General features: G+C 34.0%; 1 protein-coding gene across 1 annotated transcript in view; it reads left to right on the top strand.

Moving 5' to 3' along the window:
- LOC129001808 (rho guanine nucleotide exchange factor 12) overlaps nt 1–21,194 on the top strand; it is a 421,244-nt gene that overhangs the window by 68,456 nt on the left and 331,594 nt on the right. Inside the window, exon 6 of the mRNA XM_054429256.1 lies at nt 2,373–2,579. Coding sequence (XP_054285231.1) covers nt 2,373–2,579 — 207 coding nt within the window. The remainder of the gene's footprint in view (nt 1–2,372; nt 2,580–21,194) is intronic.

The raw sequence follows: 21,194 nt of genomic DNA, 5'->3' as shown, positions 1-21,194 counted from the left end.
TCGGTACAATCTCCATTGGACTACTTGTCTAGTACAATTTTGTTACATACGCTTCACTAATTTTTCTACAGTACAAATATAAATGACTGCGACAATAGCTATCGTCAAATACATAAGAGTGAAGATTTTCATAAAACTAATACTGTAACTTATATACGTTTATTTTATGAAGAGGCCTTTTCAACAAAAATAAATTCCAGCTAAAAGTTCATTGTTTTATCAAAATTAGTAACATGCTTTTATAATGTCATAAGTAGTTTTTTTTGTGATTACCCGCTCTAACCCTCTTATTCCCAAGGAAGTAAACAGTTAAAAACGCTATACTTTTTGTAATTTAGCTTCATTGAGAGTAAATGCGTAGAAATTAACTTGAGAAAGAAAGTTGTAAAAGAAATTTATAAACCTGAATACAATTTTAAATCTTCATCGGAAATGTCTGACTGAGTAACACGGCAAGGCAACAAGAGTCCCCAAGAAATGACCTTGAGTCCTAAAGAAATGAACATTTATATTTGTATAGCCTAATGATTTGTTAGCCTACTATTAAACCTTAGCTGTAGGTAAGCTTTATTGCAGGTTAGCTTTTGTAATTTTTGCATACACTCATCCCTTAAGCCTGCTGAAATAAAGAAGTCTACAGTAATTTGTATTATTAAATTGTACAGTAGCATCTAGACTAAGCAATACAATGTTTTATCTATGATAGTAGCTTACCTGATTGAAGAAATATTCAAATCTGCACGGTTCCATAAACTACTAATTCCACCCTATTAAATTCGTTTTGGACAGTATAAATTGTAAACTAAAATACATAAAATCGATGACAAATGATAGACTAAAATTCCAAACTAAATCGTGGTTTACATTTAGATAATTGGGGAAAGGCAATCCAAGAAACTGTTCCGAAATGTTTAACTAATATTGAGATTTTTTGGAACGAAAGGGTTAAGTTGCACACCCATTAGCACGCATAATAGCAGAGCTCAAATATTTGAATTGGTATTATATTTTACTCCTGCAACAGTTAAAGGGTAATAATCGATAAAGTAGGTAACTTGACAATATCTTATATAGTCCACCATGAACATTAATTGAGTAAAGTCTGCGTTGTACCACAGACTAAGGAATCACTTTTTCGTAGTTGTAGGCTACACAAATTTAAGCTGTAAAGTTGTGGTGAACAAGATAGCGGAAGTTTTTCTGCGTTAAGCCTCATCAGCTGACGCAATCACAGATGATTTTATCAGCTGATTCTACAGCTGACTCCCACGGGGCGTTGCTGCTGCCTGATTGACCTCCTATTCACTCAATTGTCATAAACATTTTACGAGCCGCCTTATCAAGATTTTACTGGGTGTTGGGTGTTGCAAGCAACTTATTCATCACGCTTTGTTGTACTGTACGTACGTGCATGTAGCCGATGCAGTTTGTACCAAATGCTGTGGAGTATTTGATGCAATTTATATTCGCTAAGTATCAATAATGAATTTACCCCATTTTTCCTGATAGTTATCCAGATTGCTACGTCCTAATTGCAATTTTTTTCTCAATGTCAGCCACAACGTCTAGCACCTGTCTTGAAGTTTGATAGACGAAGAAATCAGGACGATCCTTCTGTAGGACCTGTGTATTTAACCGTAACATGAAATAGGCCAGTACAAGATTCGCCCTCAAATTCGTCCTCTGTTCAATTTTGGACTTAATATAAGCCAAGATTTCAAGATCCAGCTGCTAAAATTGCCTTTGTTCATTATTCGATTTGGTAACTGTGCCAATACTTCGAGTCCAAGAGTCAGCCATAAAATGTTACCTGCCTTTTATCTGTACAAACGTTTTGGCATACACCCTAATTACAAAATGAAACTTCAAAGTAGAACCAGGATTAATTTTGAAGGATGACAGTTAAGATTATAGTATCCAGCAATCCAAGATGATCTTTGCTAACAAAGTGAACAAAGTGTATTCGGTATGGTTATGGTACAAGATGCAACCACATACTTAATCTTCATTTTTTATTTATTCAAGGCTGCATAAACAATTGACCACAGTCGTGATCCTAATCCAATGATGAGTTTTTGTCGAGAATCAAACATCTATCCAAAAACTCAATTCTTCACTAGATAACAATTTTGTATTGGCCAAAACACAGTATTCAGAACCTCATTCCATGGATTATTTTTATGGTTATTACACTATCAAGAAACAGAATTTGACTGTTAAATCGCATACGAGGATATATTTAAGATACACTTGATACGCAGAAGTAAATAACTTCACTCCTTGATCTGATTCAGCCAATGAGGAATTTTCTCATCAATCACTCACACGGATTTCCCCAAATTTTCGAAGATCGAACCGCAATTTTGTTCCAGGGTGAGAAGAAACGACAAGTTGAGTACGAGCGGGTACACACGCTACAACTGATGCTGGAGAAAGAGCAGAGGTTCGTGGACGGTCTGCGGAGCGAGCTGGCCAAGACCAACGACATCAAGAAGCAAGAACAGCTGGCGGGGGCGGAGCGGAGGGTGCAGACGTTGCAACAGCAACTGCTCAATCTGTCGTCGCACTACGAGCAAGAGGTATGTACAGATGAATAGTGTTGTGTGATTGACGGGTTCTTTTTAATCTGGGTCAAGTGCGGATCAAATCAATCAACACAAACAGTTTTAGCGCCACCTAGACTCTTTACGATTAAATAGGGGGTTTGCAGAAGCAATCTGAATCAGCAAACGGGGAAAACAAGTTTCGTTGCAAGCTTGCAACAAGTAAAGACAAAAAATAAATAATTTTTCATACCACGACATGAAATCCAAACGAAACCAGAAATAAGAAACTGGCTAACCTAAATAGATTTTACTTTATTTTAAACTGGCTGCGTAAAATGTGGCTTTATCAAGATAACCCTTTGGACAAATTTTACATTTTTTAGTCTGCAACCAACATAACGGAGGTTTGGAAACGTGGGAATTTGAGAATATGGGTTGCCTATAAGGCGTTTCCATTATTGAACTAAATGATTCTGGGTGGTATTAAAGATAGGGGGAATGTTCAAGCATTTTATAGGTGTAAGTGTCTAGGACGTATAAGAACGTATAGTTTCAGTTTGGGCTCTATATTGTCGTTCCCCTTATTTATTTTGGACGGTACATACAGAATCAACCACCTATGGCGTTCATTGTTTCAGTTCTCATTTATAAAAGTTTCTGCATACTTATTTATCAGTTTGGTTTGATTTTACTTATACCTTGCCGGTAATTTCGATATTACAAAATGGTTAAAAGGGGTAAAACACCGGCGTTGAAAGGAAGAATTGTTTGAATTACTGGATACTTGTATTAATCAATACAACATGAACCCAGGCATTTCACTGTTAACTTCTCGCCTCGCCCAGATTAAATCGAACCCAATTGTATTGAACGAACGTTACTTTGTGAAACCTGCATTTAGATAGTCGTTTTTGTGTGCACTTCTTTAAAATTGAGCTATAATTTAGTTAGTGAGCAGTTTGAGAGTTTATACTTAATTATTTATAAATAGACAAATGCTGTGTGTTAAGTGTATTGGGTGTAACCAAAAACTGTGGTGTCTTGCACTTAATTCCAGAATAAAAAGTTGGAGAATCTTTCACTCTTTATTCTGTTCCTAACTCAGCACTTTGTCGTTGTTTAAAGCTTTGATAGTTTAGTTATTCTGTTAGAAAGTAAATTCTTAATGAAATAGAACAATTTCGTGATCAATAGTTAAGCTATAGCTCTATAAAATTGACTCTTTCCATTGCACCTATACCATTTCTTATCCTGCAACGATTAAAATTTTACTGCCAGTAATACACGTTATAAGTATTGTATTACTCACTAGTGCCTTGTCCCCTCTTTCAACGGAACAGATGAGCTTAAAATTATAAAAATAATCTCCTCTCAGCTGCTAAATTAAAAAAAATTTTAATAATTAAAAAATATAATTAATCAATTAGTTTTTTTTTCAAAAAATATTCTTCAGCTCTCTAACAAGCTTAACGTGGCGATTTCGCAAGAACTGGGGCAGAGCCCTGAGGGATTTTAATACTGTATATCGATAAATATAGGAACCTTCTCCATGGACATAACATAGAACGTTAATTGACCAATATTTCCTAGATGTTATATAACATGACACAGTGTATAGGAAAGTTCATATCTTCAGCATGTGGAACAAGTTTTACGACAATTTAACATACTACAGATATAAGCATAGTATTTCAATTTGTGTTCATACTAGTTGTCCAAGTTGATAGATTTCTGCCCAAATTCAATAACGCCTTATTAATTTCCAACTTTATTTCGTAACATGTAACAAAATTATGTGTTTTATACGATATTTTCATAGATCTATTTTTTTATTTTTCTCTCTTGAGCAGACAAAAATTAAGCCTGGATATATTTTCCTCATTAGTTTATGCTAAGGCTAGAGGGGGTCGCGGCATTACCACTTAGATCTAATGCATAGGTGATCGACTGGATTTGTACAGGTATCTCGGGGACCGAACTCCCGCGCTGTACCACTGGACCAGCTCGCTAGCACAGATAATATATTAAATAGTTGTTAGTTTATTGGTTTCCATTTAAAGTCAACCTGTGAATTGTTGGTTTATTACAAGCAATTAAATATTCAGAAACGTGTCGTAGTGTTGATGGGGTATTGCCGTTTCATATTGTTGACATTATACTAAGTTGGTTCTCTTCCAAATTCGATACTGTAGTGACTTCTTCGTTTCTAACTCTATCGTGTAACAGTTAGCAAATTAAATATCAGGAAATGCGTCTGAGTAAGTAGGATTGAGGCGTTAATTTTATCTTTAAGATGTTATACACAGATAGTTTATTAAATACCAGTAAGTTAATTGGTTTCCTAAGTCGATGAAGCCTTATTTGTTCTTAACTTTTTGCACAACAGTTTAAATAATGTTCGGAAATGCGTCGTCATCGAGAGTATTATAGCCTGTAATCTTGAAGATATTATACACCGGGATTATATAAAATATCGTACTAATTGATTGGCTTCCATCCAATCAAAATGACTTCTTCGTTTCTAAGCAAGATAAATATCCGGAAATGCGCAGTAGAGTTGATAGAATTGTGTTGTTTTATCTTGACAACATTAGTTGATGGGCTATCAGTAAATGACGACCGGGCTGTATGTTTAGCCAAGGTATTCACATTAGTGGTGCCCTACGTTGTCATTTGACTGGGTGGGGCGCACAAGGCAATGTACGACGTAGTAAATATACAACGTATCCATAAGGTTTAATATTTTTATGGAGAAATTCCTTTGTTCAGTGTGTCATAAAATGTGTAGTGGGCTCTGCAGAACCAGGTTATACTAATAAATACCTAAATACTGCAAGTCAAAAATCGTCCAGTATTTTGTTTTATTTCGGGGTTTACTCAAACTTGGTATACACTTCAGGGTGGTTGTTATTAAAAGTATCCCAGAATATTTGCTATCTGTTATTTCAACATTTCAAATATTCAAATATTGCATGGACTTCAAAATGACGGTCTATTAAAACTTGAAGAACCCTTTATTCCTAATTCAATGACACTTTAATTTAAATTCAATAAATATCTTCCTAGAAGTAGTATTTATAGCTGAACTGTGTTATGTAAAGCAAAGAAAATGTAAAGAAAAACTTTGTTGGAAAATATATAGACTACCAATATCAGTGTCAGAATTTTAGTGCCAGGGTAAAAACATTTAATAAAACTTAATCAAAACATAAATTACAATAACTTAACTACTATATTTGTATTATATATTTAAATACTTCTAACTGCAAAACTTATGACAGCTAGCCTGACCATACTACTAGGCCGAATTACACGCGGTTGGCACAAAATGATATATATTTTTCTGTGCATGTTCAGAATCCCTTTATAAATTGAAATAGGGTAAAAAAGCATGACAAATTAATTTGAAATTAAAAAAAAATAACATGGGCTTACGGGTTGGTTTGCTGGTGACAAAATAACAACAAAATATAAACAGAAATCCAAACAAATTCCAATATATTTGTATTTTATTATTAACGAAACCACCGTGGTATGATCTTATTAGATCAAGTTTATTCACTCAATTATATTTTCAATTCAACAATGATAACGATTCAACAGCTGTTTTGTCCCGATCAGGTGATTCATATGAGGTGATACATCGTTTGTCCTTGTCACTATAAAGCCGCCTACTCGACAGCTGTTTATGTTATGATAAAAGCATTTGTAAAGCCGTGGCTACATAGTAAGGTGACGTTTACTAAAAGGCGTTTGTCCGAGTTGATGTACTGGTTTGATATTATCTAAATTGTACACAATTTGTTCGTCATGACAAATTTCAACTTCAGTATCTGCTATAGTGTTGGTATCGAATGCTGTTTGTGTTGTTTATTTTTTATCCCGGATTAAACTAATTTACAAATATTAACGTGATCAAATTGGCATTACAAGTTCAGCTCATTTAAAACAAATGTGAAAAGGGGGTTTATAAAAGATAACGCTGGCATACCGGACATTGTTCTACAATTCTCAATCTACATTTATTTTTATTTTATGTTACTGTGTAAGGCCTAACTGACTAAAGGTAAAAAGTTAACTTAATCTTTTAAGACGTTGGCCATTAACTTATCACAATCACGGCAAACAATTGTTACCCTTTAGTGAAAATAAATTGCAAAAACTAATTTAAGATCGTGTGCTTATAGTTGTAGAAGGAATTGGAAAAACGGCTTCTTTATCGTTTACTACGCGATAATACACATTAACAATAATCCATAATTTAAGTTAAAAATCGGGTGTTTGAATTTTGTAAGGTCTTCATTTATTGCTTAACTTTTTTTGTATTAACATGTTACAAATTATTTTCATTTGTCCTATATATATATGAAATAATTATATTTATATCTTTAGTTGACAAGTTAATCGCTTTAGACCGAGATGAGATATTCGATGTCAATTTGACAGTTCGCGTCGCGGACTTCGGGCCCAAGGCAGCGATGTCGTGGGTTCGGATCCTGGTCACTGCCGATAACATTTTATCAGTACAGTTCACCTTTGTACTGTACCGGCTCACTCCTTGCTTTGCTGTAAACGATCCACGCACGGGCGCTTAGTCTATGTGGACGGGCAAATGCAAGGTTAAAAGAGGCCGCCAACCTCTTAAAAAAAAAAAAAAAAATTGTTCAATTCTTTACGAGATGCTGCATGCGTATAATTCAGCTAAGTTTCGATTCTGAAGGTACAGTACGGAACACGTCATCGTCTTGATGGTGTGGAAGTGGTGTGGTGTGGATATGGTGGACTTGACCTTTAGAATGGAAAGGTCATCAATAACATTCAGAACCCCGCTGTGTCGGTGTGCAGCGTACAGCGTATCCGCCTTCAGCACGGCTACGGCTACGGCTAGTCCGTGAGAAATGAGTTTTAAATGAGATTTTTTGTGTTTTATCTGTCTCAAAAACGGTATTGTACATAGGGGGGTTTTTACTAGGTTTTTTTCCCGGGAGTGTTTTATATCACTCAGGCTAGGCTTAGAGGTCGCGGCATTATCACTTAGATAAAGGTAATTGGCGATTTGCGGTGTTTGAACCATCGATGTATAACAACTCCCGGTTGAGTATATTAAATCGATGATTTGATCCAGACACCAAGAGAAAAGTCCCGCGCTCTACCACTAGATTAGAAACCATCTAACACCAGTACTACAACATTTCTTTCAGAAACATGCACACTTTTAAGAGCAGGACACTGCCAATCATGAAAAACACTTCGCAGAACATTATTTTTATTTTAACACGTTGGGTGCTGATGACGGGAATTCCCGCAATTGCTTAGCATTGAAATAAATGCAACTTTTATGTTCAAACATGTCGACAGCACAAATAGTGTTAACGCGACGTGAACACATAAATACAAATAAAAACTAGAAATACCATAGAATATCAAAAACGTAAAAGGAAATGATATATAAAAGAATAATATTATTCACAAACTACAAGAAACGTCTTAAAAATTTACTAAATACTTTGAACCTTCTCAAAACGAACCCAAAATTCGAAAAATTATAAAACCTTATAAGCAAAATAATTGCAAGAAAATAAGCTCTACGTGGTGTTTATATGGCCAAACAACGACATTTTCTTTATCCTTAAAATTTACAGTTATATAACATTTTGATTCATCCAGGACGGAAATAAACCTACACGAATCATTGGTTGATTCAGCGATATTTAGAGGAAATGGAGAATCCTATCGCGACACGTTTGATGCACATGATAATATTATTGAAACTATGTCAGATATTCGAGTTAATTGTTTAGCTGTAAATCATTTGTCCATTATACTGTACAGTGCTAATTGGCTATTGCAGTTTGCAGTAGTATTTTTGGTATACGAGTAAAAAGGTTCATCGGTGTATTTCTTTACTGTACAAGTTATGAAAGTGACCCCATCTCGGATAAATATAATATACAGGGTGTCCCGGAACTCTCTACCAATATTTTAGGGCATTGCTCCTGGGTAAGAAACATACCTAAATATCATATTTAAATTGTCCGGAAGTCCTTAGTTACTCACACAGCCGCAATTTTGTTTTTTTTTCAGTTATTAATTTTTTTCTAAAGAATGGTTAAACATACGAAATGGAAACTTTGCACAAACATTTATTACAACTAGCCAAAGCTAAAAAAAATATGACGATAAAAAAAATGGTGGCCATTTCAAATTTTGTTTCTTAAAAAACTGAAAAACTTGATTTTACAAAAAATTTAATAGGCCGCCATTTTGTTTTATGAATTTAAAAAATCGTGATAATATTTTGGTAGCTTTGTCTAGTTGTCATAAATGTTTGTGCAAAGTTTCCATTTCGTATGTTTAACCATTCTTTAGAAAAAAATTAATAACTGAAAAAAAAAACAAAATTGCGGCTGTGTGAGTAACTAAGGACTTCCGGACAATTTAAATATGATATTTAGGTATGTTTCTTACCCAGGAACAATGCCCTAAAATATTAGTAGAGAGTTCCGGGACACCCTGTATATTCTATGCCCCCTGAAATAGTCCATTAATGACGTCATTGATCAGAAAGAATAGATTAAGATAATTTTAGATAGTTTTGTCTGGTATGTGTAGAGGGATTCTTTTCTATTTATTTCTTGTTCATTAACAATCTTTTAAACAATTTTACCAAATCCAACAATCCATTTGTAAAATATTGCCTGTCCCATGGTAAACCAAAAGCACTACTGTACTTGTATAATCCACCCTTGTAAATAAGATCAAATCATTTTGTCGTATTAAGCGTAGGGTAAACTTACGGTTAGTGAAGTGTGACTCAATAAAAAAGCCAACACATCTGCGATTGAACAATACACTGTAAAGATTACGGTGACGCACCTACAGATTAGCTTATCTTAAACACATATTTTGCCAGTGAACAACTATGGTAAGTGGCTACTTCAGTGTTGTTGGTACACAGACTTCCCTCATCGTTCTAAAAATAAATTTGCAATTGCATTTTATTGGATTTTAAGATGGGATGAAACTACTTATAACCGGAATCTTCGGGGTTAAACCTAAATGAGGGACCGCTGGTATGCTGTAGGCTCTTTCGTCTTTCAGTCGTCCAAAGTTTTTTGCGGGATTGACTCTTGCGAAAATTTACGAAACTTCATAATGTTATTTTTTAACTTATTGGTAAGGTGTTCTGGTATGATTTTTGGGTGTTCTGGTCTGATTTTTGGGTGTTCAGGTGTATTTTTCACGCTAAATGTGTTTTCTAAATTGCTTTAAACATACATTCAATGTTTTGCTGACATGTATATTCCGATAAACCACAGCTAAAATCGCAAAAAACACGATTTCAGTTTACGTTTTCAGTTCTACCTTTGTTCTAAACAGCAATTAGTCAAACGGCAGTTGATACCAATCTGTTTAAAGGCAATGTAGTATTACCAAAGGTACTATTGCGTCGCCTTTAAAAACCTTCGAATGGCTCTAAGAATAAGAATAAGAATAAGAATAAGAAAGTTTATTGCCATTGACCAAGTTGTACATAGGAATAGGCATTGTCAAATTACATTAAATAAAATATCACTAAACATGTTCATATCTATAGATAACAAAGATATAAGTTAACTTATATACACTTATGAAAACAATATAAGATGATAACCGCTTGATAATACCGCACGTCAACTTTTTAGATTACATTTATCTCTCAAATCGCTATTTTAATTAGGCTGTTTCTTGGTTAAGCTATGTTAAAGCAAATAATTTTTCACAAGACATAGTTTAACAACAATTTACACGTCTCGGAACTCATAGACATTTACAAAGAAATGCGGGGACATTTCGCCAAAGTCCCTTGCAGGTTTTGTTTCTTTTCTTTGACGGAGGTAATTTCAATTGCGCAAATGAACACAATTCACTTGTGATTGCACTCGAGATATGACTCGCCCAGTGTGTCAGATAATGTTATCGTGCAGTGCAGGGTGGAGCGGTGTTAGTGTGTATATCGCTATCATTGTTGTGTTAGTGACCCGTGCGCGCGACTCTAGCTGCCATTATCCACCAATGTTTACATGTCATAATTAGTCTAGTGTTTGTCGGCGCCTGAAGCGCTTCTGTTACGGCCCGCGGTACGTTCGTGTGCGTCAAGGTTCGCGATGGATTTTAATCGGCACCGTAAAAATTCTCTTCAGGTAGTTAAAATAGGCCTACTTTAATTTTGTATAAATGTAGGAACTAAGGTTGAAAAGTGTTTTTAAGGGTTATAGTTTTTGGAAATAGTTACACTCGGTATTCCTAAGGATATTTGGAAATTTCTTACACATGCGTTTTGAAAATAGTCTTATGTGGGTTAATTGTTAGAGATCGGATTTTTTCCAAGCAGCATGGGTTAAAAAAAAACTATAAAACCTTTAAAATAAGTGATATAACGATTTATCCTGATGTAATTTTTTATTTAGAAAACAAACAATGATAGGTATCTCAGGTTAGGAGAGCTTTTTTCTGAATTGAAGAAAACCCTCCATTCTAAATCATATAATGACAATAATTAGGAAAGGTTTGGAAGTCTTGGGAAGTAGTTGCACGCAATTTTTTTTAAAGGAATTCAATGCATCCTTAGCCCTAGGCACCTGAAGTATTTATAAAAAAGTTAGTTGGAGTTAGGCCTACACACCATGCAGTTTAGATAAGTTTTAAAATATTTTAAAAACTTAAAAATTAAAGGTTTTTCTAGAAAGTTTTTCAAAGAAAACTAGCTAACGATCCTAAAAATACCTAGGGTACTTTAGCGAATTTCCCTTATTGGGAATAAGCTTTTTTCAAGCAAAGAAATCCAAATATTACAGAACTGTAAGGCTTTGTTTAGCGACAACCTTATTTTGTTATCCCTGTTTTATTTATTTCATTGTCAATCAGCTAATATGCATTGTTGCAAAGTTATCTCTAAAGTTTGGTGTTATCACAATGTTATAGGGAATTTATCGTAAATAAGACTGAACTTGGTGTTTTCAGACGCTCAAATAGAGTATGTACTGTAGGTCTAGGTTTTTTTGTTTACTACATATACGTTTTCTTCAAATCTAATATATAAAATTCTCGTGTCACAGTGTTTGTCTGCAAACTCCTCCGGAACGACTTCACCGATCGTTATGAAATTTGGTGTGTAAATTCTGTAGGTATGCGAATCGGACGTAAACTATTTCCCGTTTCGAAATTCTTAAAAGGGCTCCGCCCCAGTGGCTCTGGAGTTTCCCATGTTAACCTTATGAGAAATGGAATTAATGAATCTTAACAGCTGTTTCAATTAAACAAGTTGGTTCTGTTCTATGATGTTCAATAGCATTAAAGTTACAAGGATTACCAACAGGGTGCAGCACTATTATTTCTTTTACATTTATGACAACAGCTAATTTGCAACCAAAAGTTGAGTGAGCGTAGCGAACGAACTTCAACCTGGAGGCGAGTTAGCGTAGCGAACGAGCTAACCTGAAGGCAAGTGAGCGAAGCGAACGAGCTCCAACCTAAAGGTGAGTGAGCGTAGAGAACGAGCTCCAACCCAAAGGTGATTGAGCGTAGCGAACGAACTTCAACCAGGACGTGATTGAGCGATGCGAACGAGATCATCTTGAAAATTAAACGTAACGGTACTTTCTTTCCATCGGTCTGTCTTAGGGGAAACCTATAACTTAGGCGATACGAAGTTCGCCGGGTCAGCTAGTTTTTACATATTAATAATATTTGATTTATTAGGTATCTACTAGAGTCACACCTGGGTACTAAATTTCAAACCTTTCTTGGCATAAAACTAATGATTTATTTTTAATGTATTCTTGAACTGTAACTTTTTTCTTAATACTTTAAACGGTTGCATAAAAAATATCCTGTGTATGTCTTGGAAAAGCATTCAATATTATGTTCAAAACTTATTTTGTATGTATAACATTTAATCCAACTTGATTGGGGTTTCAATCCAAAATTGCAAGGATTTTAATGAAAGTAAGAATATAGGTTATCTTTTGAAACAAGTCACCCTTGTCAATATGAACACAATATTTCCTAGAATAAAGCCGGTTAACTTTGCCTTTAGATGGCATTGTTGATGTGTTGGATGGATTGCTGTATAAAAAACTGTACTTTCTTTAACACTATTCACAGCCATGAAGTGGTTAAAACTAAAGTCCACAATAAATTAGGTTAATTTCACTGACACCCAACTATGATGTTTATATGGTATGAAATAACCTTAAAAAACTTTACTTATTTTTACTCTAACAGCTGATGATTAAATAAATTGCAGACATGTAAACAAAAACCCAAAACAAATTTTTCTTCCTATACAAACTCCATGCTAACATTGAATTTCTGTGGGGCGTGGCCCATTGGGAATTTTGTAAAATCGCTTCTTATTCTAAGTGCTGCGGTTTGGGCTGTGCGTTGATCGGAATTTCGCATTTATATATAGAGTTAAAAAGTGTTTGTACAATAATTTGTTGCATTACTATTATATTACTAACCTAAACAAATGATTTTTGAACTGTATGGTATAGCCCCTTCTACTGTACGGAATAGCCCAACCTCCCGGGTCTCTTTCTTACAAGGTAACTTTTTTTTAATTACCAATTTTTACATCTAAAAAATGCAGTAGTTCCAAAATGTTTATATACAATCAGTAGTCGAATAATTAAATTATATATTGCTTGTGTTTACATTACTTTTACTTCGTAATTTGCGATGTAACTACGAATCTCCCTTATGTGTACGGCATAGCCCCGCTCTCCCCTAAACATTATTTCTTAAAGTTTTTGGAAAATAATTAACATAATCTCAAGGTTTGGTGTAACAGTGGTTTTGTACAAGTCATTTTAGTTAGCCTACAATACAGCACTTTTAAATGATGAGCTTATCAATGAACATTTTAGTATGTTAATTATCCTTAGCTAAGTATTGTATGCGCCCATTTAGGTACTTCCTTAAACATTACTTTTTAAATTAACTTTCTTAAGTGTGTTAATTTGTCTAACTTGTAGGTTTGTTTTGACAGTGGTATTTTAGTAGTAATAACTCCTATTTATCTTGTCAAAATTCAAATTAATTTACCAGCAAATAAGAAAAGATATGGAACATAGTAAACATTCACAATTAGCTGTTCCCCAGAAAACCTTCTGACCAACATGTTAATGGCAGAGTCTATTCTTGGAACAGTCAATGGATTGTGGAACAGTAGTTGTGAATCTACAAGCTTGTAAACCATTACAAAAGCTGTGGCATCTCTTTTATATGTTTGCAGATTGTGTTTTATCTGTGCTTCTGATCTTTTCCTCCTCATTTAGGGCTAGTTTGAACTAGATTACCCTCTCTGAGATTTATATTTATTGTTGGCTGAATTAATCTGCTTTTAGATTGAGTGGGCCATTTTATGTAAATTTTTTCTTGTTTTTGGGCTTGCAACTTGAGAGATAGCACACTGTAATAAAGCTTCAAGTTGTTGTATTAAAATCGTGTTCACGGGGACCAAAACGTTTGACTATAGATGTAATAAATGAAGTAGAAGATTCCATTCTGGTTTTTGAGCTGTTGCCAGATTTTGAATTTCTAAAGATCATTTGAGCTAACAACAGATTGGGCTGATGTAAAATATATTTACTTTTTCATTCCTCGACATTTTTTTGTGCCAATTCAAAAAAGTGACATACTGAAAAATAGACAATTTTTTTGCCCAAAGAGTATGCATTGTAATGTAGAAGAGTACATTAAAAATAAATCATTCTTTTAATGCTATGAAACTTTTGCAGTTCAGTTTTAAGGTCAGACCCCAGCAACTAATAAATCAACAACAGGTTGTTCAAACTGTCAAGGTCAATATTACAATCTCTATTTGTTCTATACATGTGTATTATCAATCTTAAATGGCTTGCTATTTACAGGAATGTATATGAATTTGAACAAATGACATTTTGGCCTCTTAGCAAATGAAAAAGGAAAAGCAAATCTGTCCTGCGTCTAGTTCTTACTACAAGAGGGAATGTGTTTTACATTCATACTCAAAGTCAACATTAAAACTTATGTTAAACTTGTCATCATAATTTTAATTTCTCATAATTTAATTAAGAATTTTGACTAAAAAAATTGGCAAAGCAACAACTAATTTATGTTATGATCAGTGATATTGATTCTGTACAATTATTCATAACCTCAAAGCAAGTATTGTGTCGGCACAGTCCGTCAGTATACAGTGCAAGTGCATACAGCTGCAAGTGCAAGACTAGTGATGTCGGTCTAAGTGAAGTGTCAATAAATGGGTCAATTCAGATGACATCACTTAGTTATGTAACTGTTGCATCCAACTGGTTATTGATAAATTCAACTCTAATTGGATTGTGATCAAATGAATAGAATGAATACTTTGGGTTGCGTTAGACGTTGTTTTATTTGTTGTGTATAAATTGCCATGAATGTTGGAATTTGTCCATTCTTGGAAAAAGGACATTGTTCAGCCTAGGAGGTTAGCTTCTTGAAATTTGCACAGAATGCAAATGGGACCTATTTAAACAAATCTGCAAAAATTTTAGAGGTGTAGACTGCTATCCTTTAAAAGTTGTTGAGTTTCTGTCGTTGATAATGCCATTGGCGCAGATACATCCACAAAAATGTCAGAGATGTAGGATGAGTTCCTTTAAAAGTAGTTGGGGTTTCTTCCGTTAATAATACCACATGCCGAGATACATCCACAAAAATTTCAGAAATGTAGGATGCATTCCTTTAAAAGCAGTTAGGGTTTCTTCTGTTAATAATGCCACTGGTGAAGATAGAAAAAAGTTATCAAAGCTTTTACATTTTAAAATGGTGGAGAACAAAATTATTGTTTTTAACAGTTATATACTATCAAAGTTTGGAATACTTTTCTTTCTTTTAAATTTGAGTTGAGTTGATGTTTGTTTAGGTTACTAGTATCTTAGAGTTTGCAATGCCAGTACGGCCACTAACTTTTATCAGAATTATTCAGTTAGTAAATTTTATGCCGAATGAGGTCGAAAGTAGAATTATTTATGCTTGACTTGTTTCAAACCCACAGGTGAATCAACATTAGCATGAATTTAAAATTAGCAATGTTTATTTAGTTCACGAAGACATATACAATAATAGTGCCTAAAACATTAATAATTACATTAACACGGTTGCAATTAACACGCACATGACATACCTTTAAATATTAAATGGGACTATTCATTCCTTTACTATCTCACACTTTTCCCTTGTTTTTCTTGATTCTTTTAATGTTTGGGAATAGAGTAAATGGATATATTTTAATTTAAATGTCAGTTTACCTCTTTCAAACATTTACTGAAAAAATGTACGATGAAAAAAAAATACTATTTAAGCCTTTTTATGTTTTATCCAATTATATTGTAATATATTTTAACCTTCATAAATATATTCTCTTTAAGATACCCACATTACTATTACTTAAACTATTAATTTAAGCTCTAGTAAAGCTATTTACTAATACCCTCAGCCTGCATATTTAAGTATACATTTTATCTGTAGATTATACTGGGTTAGGCAAAAGTATGCATGCCCCCTCATGGCTTTTGAGTCAGTGGATTACACCGGGAAAACTATTCCTGCACACCTAAGTATGGTAAAAAATAACTTTTTGGTTTGTACAAAATCTTTTCTTGGAGTCCCAACAGATTTTTGGGGCAGCCTGAAAATTTTTAATTGCAAAGTACCATTGAGTGACAACTCTTTTGAAAGACCTTTTACTTAGTAAAAAAAGGTGGTTGTTTAACATTTTCAACAACGCAACGTAAATGTGTTTTTGATTTTAAAATGACCGCATGTCGTAGTAGGTTGAGATAGAGACCTCTGGTTTTCACTGATATTCCTGAGGTGTCACTCGATGGATAATTCTTTGACTAAAAATTTTAAGTTTTTATTCATGTGGCTGATTTACTTAAAATGTCTTGGCTTAATATATATGGCAGTCTATTGATTGCATCATTTTATGATTGGGGGAAAAAACCTTAATCAATCTATAAAGTGGCCAAGAGTTGATGACCTCTATTGTCATAAAATTTCTTCTCTAATGAGTAGTAAAGATTGTTTTGCTCGTGGTCATTTTGCATTCTTGGTTTGAGGAGGTTTAATTTATTTGATAGCCTCGAGATAGGAAGACCATAACTCATCCGTGACAAGTTACACAATGGCTCAAGGCATATTAGGCTACTGTGAATAATACAGCTCTACAGGATATTATTTGTTAATCTCTTATATTATCCTTTACAATTTACATTTTTTATATACATTTTTTAAAAATGTATATAAAATATGCTTGAGTATACAGGGTTAGTAAAAAGTGTGGAGACCCCCTGTTATTTTTTTAACGGCCCATACTAGAAAAACTAAACTCGGCACACCATTATGGCATGTTGTGAAGTACTTTTTGGGCATAACCACCACTTGGTGTTCATCCCCAAAATGGGGGATTTTAGGGGAAACTAAAAAATTTCAAATACAAAGACCCATCGAATGACCCCTCATTTTGAAGGTCTTGGTAAAAGAAAACCAACAACGCAAACTAGAGGTCTCTATCTCAGTTAAGTACAAAATGGCAGCCGATTGAAATTCTCATAAGTTCCCAAACCCAAAATGGGGGATTTTGGGGGAAACTCAAAATTGTTTAATGATAAGCCCCATCGAGTGACCCCTCATTTTGAAGGTCATAATAAAAGGAAACTAAAAACACAACTATAGGTCTCTATCTTAACACAGTAAAATATGGCAGCCAATTCAATATAAAATTGCAAGTTATTTCCGATTTTAAAGATTTCAATCACCTTCCATTTTTTACTGGATTGAGATAGAAACCTCTAGTTTGCGTTGTTAGTTTTCTTTTACCAGGACCTTCAAAATGAGGGGTCACTTGATGGGGCTTATCATTAAAAACTTTTGAGTTTCCCCCAAAATCCCCCATTTTGGGTTTGGTAAGCAAGTGGCTATTAGGCTTAAAAAGTACTTCATAACAGGCCAAAAAGGTGTGTAGAGTTTAGTTTTCCTAGTGCGAGCCGCTACAAAATTTACAGGGGGTCTCCAGACTTGGAAAGCTGCAAGTTAAATTCAACTTCTGAGAATTTCAATTGGCTGCCATTTTTTAGTGGATTGAGATAAAGACCTCTAGTTTGCGTTTTTTGTTTTCTTTTACCAGGACCTTCAAAATGAGGGGTCACTCGATAGGTCTTTGTATTTGAAATTTTTGAGTTTCCCCCAAAATCCCCCATTTTGGGGATGTACACCAAGTGACGGTTATGCCAAAAAAGTACTTCATAACATGCCATAAAGGTGTGCCAAGTTTAGTTTTTCTAATATGGGCCGTTAAAAAAATAACAGGGGGTCTCCACACTTTTTACTAACCCTGTATAAACATACAGGGTGATTGAAAAGTCTGGGTACGGCTTAATATTTTAAAAAATAATGCAGATAGAGCTAAAATACTTGGTACAAAGTTACAGGGCATAAAACTCTATTTTAACACATATTCAGTGATTCAATAACTCTTCAGGGGGACGTCCCACAAGGAATTTAAGTATATTTATTTTTCTATTTGCTTCCATTTAGCATAAAACTAAATAGATTATTATATCAAACAATTAATTATTATAAGTAACAAATTTGTATAACTCTAACATACAGGGTGATTGAAAAGTCTGGGTACGGCTTAATATTTTGAAAAATAATAAACGTAGACCTACAAAACTTGGAATCTAGTTATAAGGCATATAAATCTATCTTAACACATATCCAGTGATCCGCTACCTCCTCAGGGGGACGGCCCGCCAGGAGTCAGAAGAAAATCTTAAATGGAAGCATAGGTCAATATGCACATCAAATTAAAGGTCTTTTTTGGTAGAATACAATGCCGCAAACCGCACTTCAAAAGGTTGATCCTGCGCAAAATGGCAGATGTTCAAAGATTTCTTGAATCCGCCATTTTGAATCTTTGAACGGCTGCCATTTTTTACTCAGGCATTCTTTTGAGCTTGAATTTACGGCATCGTAATATAAAAGTGAAGACCTTTAATTTGATGTGCATATCGACCTATTCTTACGTTAACAATTTTCTTCCGATTCCTAGGGCTGTGCCCCCTGAGGAGAAAGCGTATAATAGCAATGTAAATTAAATGAATCTTTGAACAACTGTCATTTTGCGCAGGATCAACCTTTTGAAGTGTGGTTTGCGGCATTGTATTCTACTAAAAAAGACCTTTAATTTGATGTGCATATTGACCTATGCTTCCATTTAAGATTTTCTTCTGACTCCTGGCGGGCCGTCCCCCTGAGGAGGTAGCGGATCACTGGATATGTGTTAAGATAGATTTATATGCCTTATAACTAGATTCCAAGTTTTGTAGGTCTACGTTTATTATTTTTCAAAATATTAAGCCGTACCCAGACTTTTCAATCACCCTGTATGTTAGAGTTATACAAATTTGTTACTTATAATAATTAATTGTTTGATATAATAATCTATTTAGTTTTATGCTAAATGGAAGCAAATAGAAAAATAAATATACTTAAATTCTTTTTAATGAAATAATTGGCCATACAAAGTAGATATTTTAAGCCAAGTATGAATGGAGATGAGTGTAGGATGAGTGGCGCGATCTTGTAGTCTTGTTAATTACTAAGGCCGACATATTCCTTAGACACAGCTGTTAATTAATAGCCCATACAGCTAATGGCAACTAAGGTACCTACAGTTTATAGTGGAATCCGAAACGCATTTTTGCCTCGGTATTAACGAATTAGTCTAATTATCAGGATAGTACTGCGGATCGTCGTAGTACTCACTAGTGCAGACGTTAATCCACACCAGGGAGTATCATATCCACAGTGAATGCCTATAAATATCCACAATTCATGACCTCCTAGTAGCTGGATTACAGTAAATAATAGTATACAAGGGTGGTTTTTTTTTGAAAAGGCAGTTTTTTTCCTATAAATCCGTAGTTCTCTTGTACACGCAACGAAGCTCCTCGTAACTTACTGGCATCATTTGTAAACAGAATGATACCATTTGCATCTCTGTAGCTGACATGTATGTTTCGCTGAGTGTTTAAAAGCTGAGGCTCAATAGCTTAAAAATTGTTAAAACCACAGCGAAGCGTACACGTCAGCTACAGAGCTGCAAATGGTGTAATTCTGTTCACAAATGATACCAATAAGTGGCGAAGACCTTTTTTGCGCTGTACAAGCGAACTAAGGATTTATATGCAAAAACGACCCTTACATATTTTTAAAATGTGTTTGCTAAAATAAGTTAAAACATTTAATTATTTTAAATCGCCATCAAGTCAGTAGCTCAATTGATGGGGTGACAAACTACGGAACCAAATTCTTGCGAGTTCAGGTCCTAGCGCCACCTTAAATTTGTCAGTTTAGTTAATGCTTGTGCTGTATCATCTCACCTTTGATTTGTTTAGTATGTTCACACTCAGGCATTTGATGCTCACTTGTTGAGGCAAATGTAAGATTAGAAGATACTGTCAACTTATTAAAAACAATGGAAAATTTAATTTATCAAATTTATTTAAAGGTTACCTTTAGGTTTAGGTGCAATGGAAACATTTTTAAAACTCTGTTTATTTACATGAAAAATGTTATTAGCAAAATATTGTGATGGTTTTGTGCATCTTATGAATTTGATATTTTGCTCTGTGTAAGATTCAAAATGCATTTTGAGATTTCTCACGTTTGATGTTTTATTTTAACTTATTTTTAAAATTATTTATTTTAGTGTTGGTTTCAGTGTTTAGATTTGTCAGTAGATGAATAAATTTAGCTATGAGTTAGAGGAGAGTTGATGTTTTAATTTGAATGGTTGATGTCTATTTTGATTTTTTTTCTGCTGCTGTTTGTAAAATACTCCCTGTGTCTAGATATTTGTTTTGAAAACTTTCTTCTAAATTTAACTACCTACTAATGATTGGTGAGAGTGACTATCAAATGCTTTTGGGAATCCATGGTGGTGAACTAATAAATAACATAAATAACTCTTATTAACTCATGACTGATAAAAGATTTAGTCATTTTGTTTATAACATTTAAAAACTTAATAAAAAAAAAGTAAAACTATATGAGAAAAATTACTTATGCTACATCGAACAAAACATTATACTCAAACTGTTGAGATTTGGAACCAATAGTTGCACAAATCTCAAACACTTTCTTATTTCCTTTTTTATTTACAAATACTCGCTGATGAACAGTTTTAATTATACTTAAAAACAATTTAATTTAAATAATGGATTTTATTCTTATACAAATGTTATTGTAAGTCAAATACTTTGTGGTTGGCCAACTTGACATAATGAGAAGTGAAATTTAAAATTTCTGTAAGAAAACTATTGAATAAAAAAATATACCGCCACCTCAAGTAAATATTTTAATAAGAGGAGTCATTGCATTGGTCCTAATTATGTTTTTCTATAGTCAGTAAAATAGGTATCTAGCAAAATCCAGGATTCTTGAAACTGATCATGCACATCATGGAAAATCTGGAAACCAGGTTCTTCTAGGCATACTTTTCAAAAAATAAATAGGCTACTTAATCAACTTATTAAAGCAAATCCACCAGATTTTGGCACCCTAGAAATGTTC

The sequence above is a fragment of the Macrosteles quadrilineatus genome, unplaced genomic scaffold, assembly GCF_028750875.1.
Source record: "Macrosteles quadrilineatus isolate MER2022 unplaced genomic scaffold, UCM_ALF_1.0 Scaffold_8__2_contigs__length_117827958, whole genome shotgun sequence".
In the NCBI taxonomy this organism is placed as follows: Eukaryota; Metazoa; Arthropoda; class Insecta; order Hemiptera; family Cicadellidae; genus Macrosteles; species Macrosteles quadrilineatus.
This window is presented reverse-complemented; position numbering and strand designations above follow the sequence as displayed.